This window comes from Pseudophryne corroboree, unplaced genomic scaffold (genome assembly GCF_028390025.1).
Source record: "Pseudophryne corroboree isolate aPseCor3 unplaced genomic scaffold, aPseCor3.hap2 scaffold_1008, whole genome shotgun sequence".
In the NCBI taxonomy this organism is placed as follows: domain Eukaryota; kingdom Metazoa; phylum Chordata; class Amphibia; order Anura; family Myobatrachidae; genus Pseudophryne; species Pseudophryne corroboree.
The window spans coordinates 57,269-73,007 of record NW_026967635.1 but is presented as its reverse complement, the minus strand read 5'-3'; the positions used below and the strand labels follow the sequence as shown (position 1 = coordinate 73,007).

The window sequence follows — 15,739 nt, the reverse complement described above, 5'->3', positions numbered from 1 at the left end:
ATAATAGGGGCTGATGGCTCCTGATGTATGAGATACACCAGAGAGTGTGGGGAGGAGACTGATCAGGTCTCTGGGCTGGTAACACACAGTGACATGATGTGAGGGGGAGAGCAGGAGTATAATAGGGGCTGATGGCTCCTGATGTATGAGATACACCAGAGAGTGTGGGGTGGAGACTGGTCAGATCTCTGGGCTGGTAACACACAGTGACATGATGTGAGGGAGGAGCAGGAGTATAATAGGTGCTGATGGCTCCTGATGTATGAGATACACTAGAGAGTGTGGGGAGGAGTCTGGTCAGAACTCTGGGCTGGTAACACATAGTGACATGATGTGAGGGGGGGAGCAGGAATATAATAGGGGCTGATGGCTCCTGATGTATGAGATACACCAGAGAGTGTAGGGAAGAGACTGGTCAGATCTCTGGGCTGGTAACACACAGTGACATGATGTGAGGGGAGAGCAGAAGTATAATAGGGGCTGATGGCTCCTGATGTATGAGATACACCAGAGAGTGTGGGGAGGAGACTGGTCAGATCTCTGGGATGGTAACACACAGTGACATGATGTGAGGGGAGAGCAGGAGTATAATAGGGGCTGATGGCACCTGATATATGAAATACACCAGAGAGAGTGGGGAGAAGACTGGTCAGATCTCTGGGCTGGTAACACACAGTGACATGATGTAAGTAGTAGAGCAAGAGTATAATAGGGGCTGATGGCTGCTGATGTATGAGATACACCAGAGCGAGTGGGGAGGAGACTGGTCAGAACTCTGGGCTGGTAACACACAGTGACATGATGTGAGGGGAGAGCAGGAGTATAATAGGGGCTGATGTCTCCTGATGTATGAGATACACCAGAGAGTGTGGGAGGAGACTGGTCAGATCTCTGGGCTGGTAACACACAGTGACATGATGTGAGGGGGAGAGCAGGAGTATAATAGGGGCTGATGTCTCCTGATGTATGAGATACACCAGAGAGTGTGGGGAGGAGACTGGTCAGATCTCTGGGCTGGTAACACACAGTGACATGATGTGAGGGGGAGAGCAGGAGTATAATAGGGGCTGATGTCTCCTGATGTATGAGATACACCAGAGAGTGTGGGGAGGAGACTGGTCAGATCTCTGGGCTGGTAACACACAGTGACATGATGTGAGGGGGAGAGCAGGAGTATAATAGGGGCTGATGGCTCCTGATGTATGAGATACACCAGAGTGTGTGGGGAGGAGACTGGTCAGATCTCTGGGCTGGTAACACACAGTGACATGATGTGAGTAGGAGAGCAGGAGTATAATAGGGGCTGATGGCTCCTGAATCCACACTGGGCAAATAAAGTTCCCTAATTTGTACTGACAGAGGAGGGTGTAGGATAAGAGTGTAATAGGGGCTGATGGCTCCTGATATATGAGATACACCAGAGAGTGTGGGGAGGAGACTGGTCAGATCTCTGGGCTGGTAACACACAGTGACATGATGTGAGGGGAAAGCAGGAGTATAATAGGGGCTGATGTCTCCTGATGTATGAGATACACCAGAGAGTGGGGAGGAGACTGGTCAGAACTCTGGGCTGGTAACACACAGTGACATGATGTGAGGGGGAGAGCAGGAGTATAATAGGTGCTGATGGCTCCTGATGTATGAGATACACTAGAGAGTGTGGGGAGGAGACTGGTCAGAACTCTGGGCTGGTAACACATAGTGACATGATGTGAGGGGGGGAGCAGAAATATAATAGGGGCTGATGGTTCCTGATGTATGAGATACACCAGAGAGTGTGGGGAAGAGACTGGTCAGATCTCTGGGCTGGTAACACACAGTGACATGATGTGAGGGGGAGAGCAGGAGTATAATAGGGGCTGATGTCTCCTGATGTATGAGATACACCAGAGAGTGTGGGGAGGAGACTGGTCAGATCTCTGGGCTGGTAACACACAGTGACATGATGTGAGGGGGAGAGCAGGAGTAAAATAGGGGCTGATGTCTCCTGATGTATGAGATACACCAGAGAGTGTAGGGAGGAGACTGGTCAGATCTCTGGGCTGGTAACACACAGTGACATGATGTGAGGGGGAGAGCAGGAGTATAATAGGGGCTGATGGCTCCTGATGTATGAGATACACCAGAGTGTGTGGGGAGGAGACTGGTCAGATCTCTGGGCTGGTAACACACAGTGACATGATGTGAGTAGGAGAGCAGGAGTATAATAGGGGCTGATGGCTCCTGATATATGAGATACACCAGAGAGTGTGGGGAGGAGACTGGTCAGATCTCTGGGCTGGTAACACACAGTCTCATGATGTGAGGGGGAGAGCAGGAGTATAATAGGGGCTGATGTCTCCTGATGTATGAGATACACCTTAGAGTGTGGGGAGGAGACTGGTCAGATCTCTGGGCTGGTAACACAGTGACATGATGTGAGGGGGAGAGCAGGAGTATTATAGGGGCTGATGGCTCCTGAATCCACACTGGGCAAATAAAGTTCCCTAATTTGTACTGACAGAGGAGGGTGTAGGATAAGAGATTGCTGTAGTGACTGAGCAAGGAGAATATGTAACTCTGTTCTGTAATAAATATTTATTACTCACCTGTGCTGATATCTGTAGGGATCTCCTCCTCCTTACACTGCTGATCACCCCTCACATATGTCTCTTCTTCTCCCTCTATATCTTCTGCCTTTATATCAGTCACATACGTCTCTTCTTCTCCCTCTATATCTTCAGCTTTCATATCAGTCACATACGTCTCTTCTTCTCCCTCTATATCTTCTACCTTTATATCAGTCACATACATCTCTTCTTCTCCCTCTGTATCTTCTGCCTTTATATCAGTCACATACGTCTCTTCTTCTCCCTCTGTATCTTTGACTTTAACATTATTTATTTGGGCTTCACCCTATGTAAACCATCAATAAAAGAAGACTGTAATAATTGTTGATTTCAGTAATAGATTAAACAATACAAATTTATTGACACACACAGCTGCTCTACACATTATATAGTGACAGTCACTTTGGTATATTGGCGAGACACTAAATCCCACCTACCTGATCCTCCTGTGGGATCCTGTGATTCTCCTCTGTACAGTCCTGGGAATACAGAGGACGGGGACATCTCTCTGGGGTATCTCTGTTACTGGGCCCATCTGTAGGAGACACACAGTGACTGAGTACAGTGTATATATTTGATTATCAGATGATGTGTGTATATAGGGGCCCCCATACCTGCTCTCCCCTGTACAATACATGACAGTCTCCTCTTACCCAGTGATGTGAGGGGCTGGTGATTCTCCATCATCACGTCCTTGTACAGACCCCTGTGTTCCTCTATATACTCCCCCTCCTGCATGGAGACATAGACAGTGACATCCTGACACCTTATAGGAACCTGACACACACAGTGATACAGTCATCATCCAGACACATCCCCTGGTGTTACTGTATAATGTCCCATTCCGAGCAGTCACCTCTCCAGTCATCACCCAGACATATCCCCTGGTGTTACTGTATAATGTCCCATTCCCAGCAGTCACCTCTCCAGTCATCACCCAGACACATCCCCTGGTGTTACTGTATAATGTCCCATTCCCAGCAGTCGCCTCTCCAGTCATCACCCAGACACATCCCCTGGTGTTACTGTATAATGCCCCATTCCCAGCAGTCACCTCTCGAGTCATCACCCAGACACGTCCCCTGGTGTTACTGTATAATGTCCCATTCCCAGCAGTCACCTCTCCAGTCATCACCCAGACACATCTCCTGGTGTTACTGTATAATGTCCCATTCCCAGCAGTCACCTCTCCAGTTATCACCCAGACACATCCCCCGGTGTTACTGTATAATGCCCCATTCCCAGCAGTCACCACCCAGACACATCCCCCGGTGTTACTGTATAATGCCCCATTCCCAGCAGTCATCACCCAGACACATCCCCTGGTGTTACTGTATAATGTCCCATTCCCAGCAGTCACCTCTCCAGTCATCACCCAGACACTTTCCCTGGTGTTACTGTACAATGCCCCATTCCCAGAAGTCACCTCTCCAGTCATCACCCAGACACATACCCCGGTGTAACTGTATAATGTCCCATTTCCAGCAGTCACCTCTCCAGTCATCACCCAGACAAGTCCCCCGATGTTACTGTATAATGTCCTATTCCCAGCAGTCACCTCTCCAGTCATCACCCAGATACGTCCCCTGGTGTTACTGTATAATGCCCCATTCCCAGTAGTCACCTATCCAGTCATCACCCAGACACATCCTCTGGTGTTACTATATAATGCCCCATTCCCAGCAGTTACCTCTCCAGTCAGCAACTGAATGATCTTGTTGGTGAGTTTCAGGATTTTCTGGTCATTGTGTCTTTCATGTGTCAGTGAGTGAGGTGGAGGCACCGTGATGGGGCTCTGGGTTCTACTCAGTCCTCCAGACACACAGGGATGGCTGCTGGTTATCTCACACTCATTGGATGTCTTCTTCACTATTGTGTAATCCTGTGTAATGGTGGAGACATCAAATATCAATATATACACTCCCAGATCCCCTCACCTCCCCAGTCATGTCCCTGTATTATTACTATAGAAATAAGTGACGTCACTGTGACACTCCCAGATCCCCTTACCTCCTCAGTCATGTCCCTGTATTATTACTATAGATATAAATTACATAACAGTGACGCTCCAAGATCTCCTCACCTCTACAGTCATGTCCCTGTATTATTACTATAGATATAAGTGACGTCACTGTGACTTTTCCAGACTCCTTAAACTCCCCGGTCACGTCCCTGTATTATTGATATAGATATAATTGACGTCACTGTGCCGCTTCCAGATTCCCTCCCCAGTCATGTCCCTGTATTATTACTATAGATATAAGCGATGTCACGGTGAAGCTCCCAGATCCCATCACCTCCCCAGTCATGTCCCTGTATTATTACTATAGATATAAGTGATGTCACTGTGATGCTCTAAGACCCCCTCACCTCCCCAGTGACAGCCCTGTATTATTACTATAGATATAAGTTATGTCACTGTGACACTCCCAGAACCCCTTACCTCTCCAATCATGTCCCTGTATTATTACTATAGATATAAGTGATGTCACAGTGATGCATCCAGATCCCCTCACCTCCCCAGTCATGTCCCTGTATTATTACTATAGATATAAGGTCACAGTGATGCTCCCAGATCCCCTCACCTCCCCAGTCATGTCCCTGTATTATTACTATAGATATAAGGTCACTTTGATGCTCTCAGATCCACTCACCTCCCCAGTCATATCCCTGTATTATTACTATAGATATAAGGTCACTGTGACACTCCCAGATCCACTCACCTCCCCAGTCATGTCCCTGTATTATTACTATAGATATAAGGTCACTGAGACGCTCCCAGATCCACTCACCTCCCCAGTCAGTAGGTAGATGATCTCCAGGGTGATATTTATTATCTTTTCAGTCCTGTGACTCCTGTCCTTGTCCATCCTTTGTGAATCAGAGAGAATACAGAACGTGTGATGTGTAATAAAGACTCTGTTCCTCACAGCTGGAGTTCCTTGGAATAAATATAATACATAAAACCTATTGCACATGTAACATAGTAAATATAAAATAGAGTGGTCATTAAGTCTCCTATTTGCCCACAGCCATAGAGTCCTGGTCAGTGTCTCCAAGGTTCCTGTGACCCAGCCCCATAAGGCTGTACTGCATAGTGGGACTGATCTAGAATGTAGCGCTATTGTGGGTGGAGTCACAATGAGCTGATGTTCGGTACACCGCTCATGTGCAAAACCCGTACGGAGCATGTCCTCTATCCTGAGTTATCAGAAGAGTATGGCTGCAGCCATGAAGTAGTGTAAGGGTGAGAATTGGTTGTGAAGGGACAGGGTCTCCTGAGGGAAATTTCATGGCCTCATTCATGGAGCTGCGGCGTACAGTCTTCGTGACCTCAGGATTCACAGATCCAGCCGATGGTGTAGCAAAGGTGGCAGAAGACAGGCAAGGAGGTGGCAGAAGACAGGCAGTGGAAAGGCGGCAGGAGACAGGCAGGGAAAAGGTTGCAGGAGACAGGCAGGGGAAAGGTTGCAGGAAACAGGCAGGGGAAAGGTTGCAGGAGACAGGCAAGGAGGTGGCAGGAGACAGGGAGGGGGTGGCAGGAGACAGGGGAAAGGCGGCAGGAGACCGGCCAGGGGGAGCAGGAGACAGGGGAAAGGCGACAGGCAGGGAAAAGGCGGCAGGCGTCAGGCAGGGAAAAGGCGGCAGGAGACAGGCAGGTGGGCAGCAGGGTGGGGGTGGCAGGAGACAGGCAGGGGAAAGGCGGCAGGAGACAGACGGGGTAAAGGCAACAGGAGACAGGCAGGGGAAAGGCGGCAGGAGACAGGCAGGGGAAAGGCGGCAGGAGACATTATTTGTTCTCAGGAGACTGAATAATTTCTTAATCACTTGTAATAAAAGTTATGTTTTACTCTTTGAGAATATCTCATTATTTCTTCACAAGAGTGCGCCCACAAAGAAGTCTAATTTCTTTCTCTTGTCACTGTGACACTCCCAGGTCCCCCTCACCTCCCCAGTCATGTCCCTGTATTACTATAGATATGTGATGTCACTGTGACGCTCCCAGATCCCCTCACCTCCCCAGTCATGTCCCTGTATTATTACTATAGATATAAGTGATGTCACTGTGACACTCCCAGATCCCCTCACCTCCCCAGTCATGTCCCTGTATTATTACTATAGATATAAGTGATGTCAAAGTGACACTCCCAGATCCCCTCACCTCCCCAGTCATGTCCCTGTATTATTACTATAGATATGTGATGTCAAAGTGACACTCACAGACTCCCTCACCTCCGCAGTCATGTCCTTGTATTATTACTATAGGTATAAGTGATGTCACAGTGACGCTCCCAGGTGTGTGATATACATTTGCTTTATACTGCTTCAATTATCATCTGTTACACATGCCAGGGATATTATGGTCTCTGCTTTAATATATCCGAGAATTTGAGCAATATTTTCAATCCCCACAATTTCATATAATAAAATTCATAATAATAATAACAACGACACTAAAGGCTGCACCCCAGCATAAACATAATAACATATGTCTTTATTAACAGGACACCACAGGTTGCTCCTCCAGTATAATAATAATAATAAAAGGACACCACAGGCTACTCCCCCTGTATAATAATAACAGGACAGCACAAGCTGCTCCTCCTGTATAATAATAATAATTACAGGACACCACAAGCTGCTCCCTTTGTATAATAATAATAGTAATAATAATAACAGGACACCACACACTGCTACTCCTGTATTGTAATAATAACAATAACAACAACAAGAGACAACAGGCTGCTCCCCCTGTATAATAATAATAATAATAAAAATAGGACACCACAGGCTGCTCATCCTGTATAATAATAAGACACCACAGGCTGCTCCTGCTGTATAATAATAATAATAATATCAGGACACCACAGGCTGCTCCTCCTGTATAATAATAATATCAGGACACCACAGGCTGCTCCTCCTGTATAGTAATAATAACAGGACACCACAGCCTGCTTCCCCTGTATAGTAATAATAACAGGACACCACAGCCTGCTTCCCCTGTATAGTAATAATATCAGGACACCACAGGCTGCTCCCCCTGTATAGTAAGACGCCATTACCTGATATCCACGGACACTGGGAGGCTGCACAAGTCGATGAAAATTCACTTCCTGCATGTGGAACGCACAGTCCGGAAGTAAGGTGGAACGCACAGGCAGGAAGTAGGGTATGATTGGCAACGGCTGCTACCTGGTTACTGGCCCCTCCCCTCCTCCACCCCGCCCAAAGCCCAGCACTCTGTAATAACTATTAAGATACATGTCCTCAGTGCAGGAGGCCGGCGGCCATTTTCTTGTAGATCAGTCCGGCAGCAGCAATAGGTTCCCTGGCCGTGTAGTGACGTCAGGAGCGGCGGCCATTTCCCCCTGGTCTGAGCTCCGCCTTCCTTCTATCATTCCCACAAGGCAGCAGGAGCAGAGAGCAGCCATTGCTGTGTCTGGCAGCAGGTAATGATATTATTATTATTATTCTATAGGCTGAGCAGCTCTGGTGTCAGGTTCTGTACTACAGGGGGAGCAGCCTCTGGTGCCTTGTTATAGTGCAGCTGGAGCAGCCTCTGGTGCCTTGTTATAGTGTAGCTGGAGCAGCCTCTGGTGCTGCATTATCCCTGTACAGGTGGCTGACACTCTAGTGTCCTATTACTGTAATACAGGTGGCGCAGACCCCGCCGTTACCGTAATACAGGTGGAGCAGACCCCGCCATTACCGTAATACAGGTGGAGCAGACCCTGCCGTTACCGTAATACAGGTGGAGCAGACCCCGCCGTTACCATAATACAGGTGGCGCAGACACCACCGTTACCGTAATACAGGTGACGCAGACCCCGCCGTTACCGTAATTCAGGTGACGCAGACCCCGCCGTTATCGTAATTTATACACGGGACATTGCAGGAGCTGTGGCATTGTGCTGTACAGGGGGAGCTGCCTATGTTGTCATAGTATACAGAAGGAGTGGCCTTTGTTGTCATAATATACAGGGGTAGCATCCTGTGTTGTCATAGTATACAGGGGGAGCGGCCTGTGTTGCTATAATATACAGGGGTAACAACTTGTGTTGTCATAGTATACAGGGGGAGTGGCCTGTGTAGTCATAGTATACAGGGGTAACAACTTGTGTTGTCATAGTATACAGGGGGAGTGGCCTGTGTAGTCATAGTATACAGGGGTAACAACTTGTGTTGTCATAGTATACAGGAGGAGCTGCCTGTGTTGCAATAATGTACAGGGGCAGCATCCTGTGTTGTCATAATAGACAGGAGGAGCAGCCTGCGGTGTCCTGTTGTTGTTGTTGTTATTATTATAATACGGGAGGATCAGCCTGTGGTGTCCTGTTATTATTATACAGGAGGAGCAGCCTGTGGTGTGCTATTATTAAACAGGGGGAGCAGCCATTGGTGTCCTATTATTATTATTATTATACAGGGGGAGAAGCCTGTGGTGTCCTGTTATTATACAGTAGGAGCAGCCTGTTGTGTCCTGGTATTATACAGGAGGAGCAGCCTGTGGTGTCCTGTTGTTATTATTATAATACGGGAGGATCAGCCTGTGGTGTCCTGTTATTATTATTATACAGGAGGAGCAGCCTGTGGTGTGCTATTATTAAACAGGGGGAGCGGCCATTGGTGTCCTATTATTATTATTATTATTATTATTATTATTATACAGGGGGAGCAGCCTGTGGTGTCCTGTTATTATACAGTAGGAGCAGCCTGTAGTGTCCTGGTATTATACAGGAGGAGCAGCCTGTGGTGTCCTGTTATCATTATACAGTGTCAGCATTATTATTATTATTATTATTATTTTCTCATACGTCCTAGAGGATGCTGGGGTCACCATTAGTACCATGGGGTATAGACGGGATCCGCAGGAGACATGGGCACTTTAAGACTTTGAAAGGGTGTGAACTGGCTCCTCCCTCTATGCCCCTCCTCCAGACTCCAGTTTTAGAATTGTGCCCAGTGAGACTGGACGCACTACAGGGAGCTCTACTGAGTTTCCCGGAAAAACTTATGTTAGGTTTTTTATTTTCAGGGAGGACTGCTGGCAATAGTCTCCCTGCATCGTGGGACTGAGGTGAGAGAAGCAGGACCTACTTCTGTGAGTTCAATGGCTCTGCTTCTGGCTGACAGGACGCCATTAGCTCCTGAGGGTCTGATCGCTAGGTACGCCTAGATGCTCGTTCCCAGAGCCGGCCGTCACCCCCCTTTACAGAGCCAGAAGTCAGAAGACAGGTGAGTAGAAGAAGATCAAGAAGACCTCAGTGACTGCTTCTGAGGTACCGCACAGCGATCGCACGCTGCGCGCCATGCACCCACACACACAGCAGCACTACAGGGTGCAGGGGAGGGGGGCAGGGGGTGCCCTGGGCAGCAGAAAAGCCTCAAAATAAACTAGCAAAAGGGGACATAAGTGCCTAGGTACTGTCCTAACCCCCGCCAGTATAAATATATATTTAAAAAAAGCGGGACCGAACCGCGCCATTAAGGGGTGGAGCTTCGTCTTCACAGCTCGCTCAGCGCCATTTTCCTCTACACAGGCTGCAGAGACGCTGGTCCTTCCTCACACTTCTGAATAAGTATCAGGGTGCAAAACGGTGGGGGGGGGGGCACAGAAATATTGGTGCAATATATGTGTATATATATCTATTTAATATAAAGCGCTGCAGGTCTGGGGCATTCTTTAGTGTTTCAGAACCGGTGATTTGGCGCTGGGTTGTGAGCTGGCAAACTTCCTCTGGGTCTCTCTGACAGACTCTACTGTGGGTCTGTCCCCTATATGCCCGGTGTGTCTGTGGGTGTTTGGTGCACGTGCGTCGACATGTCTGAGGCTGAAGGCTCTTCCCTGGAGGAGGCTGTATTAGGGACACAAACGGCTGCGTGGGTGACCCAGTCGGCACCGCCGACTCCTGATTGGGTAAATGTGTTCCTCTTATTAGTAAGAGGCTAGATAAGTCTGAGTCTCAGACCCAGGCATGGAAGAAATCTGTGAGGGATATGTTATTCCAAAGTCAGGTCCCCTCAGGGTCACAAAAACGTACGTTGGCCCAGTTGGCAGATACTGATACCGACACGGACACTGATTCCAGTGTTGACTATAGCGATTCCAGGTTAGACCCAAAATTGGCAAAAAGCATTCAGTACATGATTGTGGTGGTTAAAGATGTATTACATATCATGGAGGACCTGGCTGTCCCTGAAAAAAGGGTCTGTATGTATAAACAAAGGAAACCTGAGATATCGTTTCATCCCTCTCATGAACTGAACACGCTATTTGAAAAAGTTTGGGACGGTCCTGACAAAAAGTTTCAGATTCCCAAAAGAATTATGGCAGCTTATCCGTTTCCCTCGACGGATAGGGAAAAGTGAGAGTCACCCCCCACTGTGGACAAGGCCTTGTCTCATTTGTCTGAAAAGGTGGCTCTCCCGTCACCTGACACGGCGGCCCATAAGGATCCTGCGGATCGTAAACAAGAAACTACATTGAAGTCCATTTATGTGACCACGGGTACACTACTCCGACCTGTCATTGAGTCTGCGTGGGTAAGTAGTGCTATCGAAAAGTGGGCAGATAATTTGTCATCTGATATAGATACCCTAGATAGGGATAGTATCCTCTTGACACTGGGTTATATCAAGGACGCTGCAGCATACCTTAATGAAGCTGCGAGAGATATTGGTCTTTCTCTATCGTCCTTGTGGATGCTGGGGTTCCTGAAAGGACCATGGGGAATAGCGGCTCCGCAGGAGACAGGGCACAAAAAAGTAAAGCTTTACTAGGTCAGGTGGTGTGCACTGGCTCCTCCCCCTATGACCCTCCTCCAGACTCCAGTTAGATTTTGTGCCCGAACGAGAAGGGTGCAATCTAGGTGGCTCTCCTAAAGAGCTGCTTAGAGAAAGTTTAGTTTAGGTTTTTTATTTTACAGTGAGTCCTGCTGGCAACAGGATCACTGCAACGAGGGACTTAGGGGAGAAGTAGTAAACTCACCTGCGTGCAGAGTGGATTTGCTGCTTGGCTACTGGACACTAGCTCCAGAGGGACGATCACAGGTACAGCCTGGATGGTCACCGGAGCCGCGCCGCCGGCCCCCTTGCAGACGCTGAAGATAGAAGAGGTCCAAAATCGGCGGCTGAAGACTCCTCAGTCTTCATAAGGTAGCGCACAGCACTGCAGCTGTGCGCCATTTTCCTCTCAGCACACTTCACACGGCAGTCACTGAGGGTGCAGAGCGCTGGGGGGGGGCGCTCTGAGAGGCAAATAAAAACCTTACTAAAGGCTAAAAATACCTCACATATAGCCCACAGAGGCTATATGGAGATATTTAACCCCTGCCTAACTCAAATAATAGCGGGAGAAGAGCCCGCCGAAAAAGGGGCGGGGCCTATCTCCTCAGCACACGGCGCCATTTTCTGTCACAGCTCCGCTGGTCAGGACGGCTCCCAGGTCTCTCCCCTGCACTGCACTACAGAAACAGGGTAAAACAGAGAGGGGGGGCAAGATTAATGGCTATATTATATATATATATATAAAGCAGCTATAAGGGAGCACTTATAATAAGGCTATCCCTGTCATATATAGCGCTTTTTGGTGTGTGCTGGCAGACTCTCCCTCTGTCTCCCCAAAAGGGCTAGTGGGTCCTGTCTTCATTAGAGCATTCCCTGTGTGGTTGCTGTGTGTGTCGGTACGTGTGTGTCGACATGTATGAGGACGATATTGGTGTGGAGGCGGAGCAATTGCCAAATATGCAGATGTCACCCCCCAGGGGGTCGACACCAGAATGGATGCCTTTATTTGTGGATTTACGTGATAGTCTCACTTCACTTAAACAGTCGGTTGAGGACATGAGGCGGCCGGACAATCAATTAATGCCTGTCCAGGCGCCTCAAACACCGTCAGGGGCTGTAAAACGCCCTTTGCCTCAGTCGGTCGACACAGATCCAGACACAGGCACTGATTCCAGTGACGACGGTGGAAATTCAAACGTATTTTCCAGTAGGGCCACACGTTATATGATTTTGGCAATGAAGGAGACGTTAAATTTAGCTGATACTACAGATACCGTAAAACAGGGTATTATGTATGGTGTGAAAAAACTACCAACAGTTTTTCCTGAATCAGAAGAGTTAAATGACGTGTGTGATGAAGCGTGGGTTGCCCCTGATAAAAAGTTGATAATTTCAAAGAAGTTATTGGCATTATACCCTTTCCCGCCAGAGGTTAGGGCGCGCTGGGAAACACCCCCTAAGGTGGACAAGGCGCTAACACGATTATCTAAACAAGTGGCGTTACCCTCTCCTGAGACGGCCGCACTTAAGGATCCATCAGATAGGAGGATGGAAGGTATCCAAAAGAGTATATACACACATGCAGGTGTTATACTACGACCAGTTATAGCAACTGCCTGGATGTGCAGTGCTGGAGTAGTTTGGTCAGAATCCCTGATTGAAAATATTGATACCCTAGATAGGGACAATGTTTTGCTGTCGTTAGAACAAATAAAGGATGCATTTATCTATATGCGTGATGCACAGAGAGATATCTGCACACTGGCATCACGAGTAAGTGCTATGTCCATTTCAGCCAGAAGAGCATTATGGACACGACAGTGGACAGGCGATGCGGATTCAAAACGTCATATGGAAGTTTTGCCGTATAAAGGGGAGGAGTTATTTGGAGTCGGTCTATCAGACTTGGTGGCCACGGCTACTGCCGGGAAATCCACATTTTTACCTCAAGTCACTCCCCAACAGAAAAAGGCACCGACCTTTCAACCGCAGCCCTTTCGCTCCTACAAAAATAAGAGAGCAAAGGGCTTGTCGTACCTGCCACGAGGCAGAGGCAGAGGGAAGAGACACCAACAGGCAGCTCCTTCCCAGGAACAGAAGCCCTCCCCGGCTCCTGCAAAAACCTCAGCATGACGCTGGGGCCTCTCTAGCGGACTCGGGGACAGTGGGCGGCCGTCTCAAAAATTACAGCGCGCAGTGGGCTCACTCGCAGGTAGACCCCTGGATCCTGCAGATAATATCTCAGGGGTACAGGTTGGAATTAGAGACGGATCCTCCTCATCGTTTCCTGAAGTCTGCTTTACCAACCGTCTCCTCCGAAAGGGAGACGGTTTTGGAGGCCATTCACAAGCTGTACTCTCAGCAGGTGATAGTCAAAGTACCCCTCTTACAACAAGGGAAGGGGTATTATTCCACTCTATTTGTGGTACCGAAGCCGGATGGCTCGGTAAGACCTATTCTAAATCTGAAGTCCTTGAACCTCTACATAAAAAAGTTCAAGTTCAAGATGGAGTCACTCAGAGCAGTGATAGCGAACCTGGAAGAAGGGGACTTTATGGTATCCTTGGACATCAAGGATGCGTATCTCCACGTTCCGATTTACCCCGCACACCAGGGGTACCTCAGGTTCGTTGTTCAAAACTGTCACTATCAGTTTCAGACGCTGCCGTTCGGATTGTCCACGGCGCCTCGGGTCTTTACCAAGGTAATGGCCGAGATGATGATTCTTCTTCGAAGAAAAGGCGTATTAGTTATCCCATACTTGGACGATCTCCTAATAAGGGCAAGGTCCAGAGAACAGCTGGAGACAGGATTAGCACTATCTCAAGAGGTGCTAAGACAACACGGGTGGATTCTGAATATTCCAAAATCCCAATTAATCCCGACAACTCGTCTGCTGTTCCTAGGAATGATTCTGGACACGGTTCAGAAAAAGGTTTTCCTTCCCGAGGAAAAAGCAAAGGAGTTATCCGACCTGGTCAGGAACCTCCTAAAACCAGGAAAGGTGTCAGTGCATCAATGCACAAGAGTCCTGGGGAAAATGGTGGCTTCTTACGAAGCAATTCCATTCGGCAGATTCCATGCAAGAATTTTCCAAAGGGATCTGTTGGACAAATGGTCAGGGTCACATCTTCAGATGCACCTGCGAATAACCCTGTCACCAAAGACAAGGGTGTCTCTTCTGTGGTGGTTGCAGAAGGCTCACCTATTAGAAGGCCGCAGATTCGGCATTCAGGATTGGATCTTGGTGACCACGGACGCCAGCCTGAGAGGCTGGGGAGCAGTCACACAAGGAAGAAACTTCCAGGGAGTATGGACGAGCCTGGAAAAGTCTCTTCACATAAACATTCTGGAACTAAGAGCAATCTACAATGCTCTAAGCCAGGCGGAACCTCTCCTGCAAGGAAAGCCGGTGTTGATTCAGTCGGACAACATCACGGCGGTCGCCCATGTAAACAGACAGGGCGGCACAAGAAGCAGGAGTGCAATGGCAGAAGCTGCCAAGATTCTTCGCTGGGCGGAGAATCACGTGATAGCACTGTCAGCAGTGTTCATCCCGGGCGTGGACAACTGGGAAGCAGACTTCCTCAGCAGACACGATCTTCATCCGGGAGAGTGGGGTCTACATCCAGAGGTCTTCCACATGTTAATAGACCGTTGGGAAAGACCAATTGTAGACATGATGGCGTCTCGCCTCAACAAGAAACTGGACAAATATTGCGCCAGGTCAAGAGATCCACAGGCAATAGCTGTGGACGCGCTGGTAACTCCTTGGGTGTACCAGTCAGTATATGTGTTTCCTCCTCTGCCGCTCATACCAAAGGTATTGAAGATTATACGGCAAAGAGGAGTAAGAACAATACTAGTGGTTCCGGATTGGCCGAGAAGGACTTGGTACCCGGAACTTCAAGAAATGCTCACGGACGAACCGTGGCCTCTACCTCTGAGAAGGGACCTGCTCCAACAGGGTCCCTGTCTCTTTCAAGACTTACCGCGGCTGCGTTTGACGGCATGGCGGTTGAACGCCAGATCCTAAAAGGGAAAGGCATTCCAGAAGAAGTCATTCCTACCTTGATTAAGGCAAGGAAGGAAGTCACCGTGAAACATTATCACCGCATTTGGCGAAAATATGTCGCGTGGTGCGAGGATCGGAGTGTTCCGACGGAGGAATTTCAACTGGGTCGTTTCCTACATTTCCTGCAATCAGGATTGTCTATGGGTCTCAAATTGGGATCTATTAAGGTTCAAATTTCGGCCCTGTCAATATTCTTCCAAAAAGAATTGGCCTCAGTCCCTGAGGTCCAGACTTTTGTCAAAGGAGTACTGCATATACAGCCTCCTGT

General features: G+C 48.4%; 1 protein-coding gene across 2 annotated transcripts in view; it reads right to left on the bottom strand.

Annotated features, from left to right (window-relative positions):
* Nucleotides 1–7,751, bottom strand: part of LOC134987561 (zinc finger protein 271-like) — a 28,487-nt gene extending 20,736 nt beyond the window's left edge. For both annotated transcript variants that reach the window (XM_063950499.1, XM_063950500.1), the window contains exons 1-6: nt 7,673–7,751; nt 5,402–5,550; nt 4,300–4,491; nt 3,263–3,341; nt 3,047–3,144; nt 2,589–2,895 (exon numbers count right to left, since the gene is read on the bottom strand). In XM_063950499.1, the coding sequence (XP_063806569.1) occupies nt 2,589–2,895; nt 3,047–3,144; nt 3,263–3,341; nt 4,300–4,491; nt 5,402–5,479 (754 nt within the window). In that variant the 5' untranslated portion in view covers nt 5,480–5,550; nt 7,673–7,751. The remainder of the gene's footprint in view (nt 1–2,588; nt 2,896–3,046; nt 3,145–3,262; nt 3,342–4,299; nt 4,492–5,401; nt 5,551–7,672) is intronic.
* Nucleotides 7,752–15,739: the final 7,988 nt, after the last annotated feature.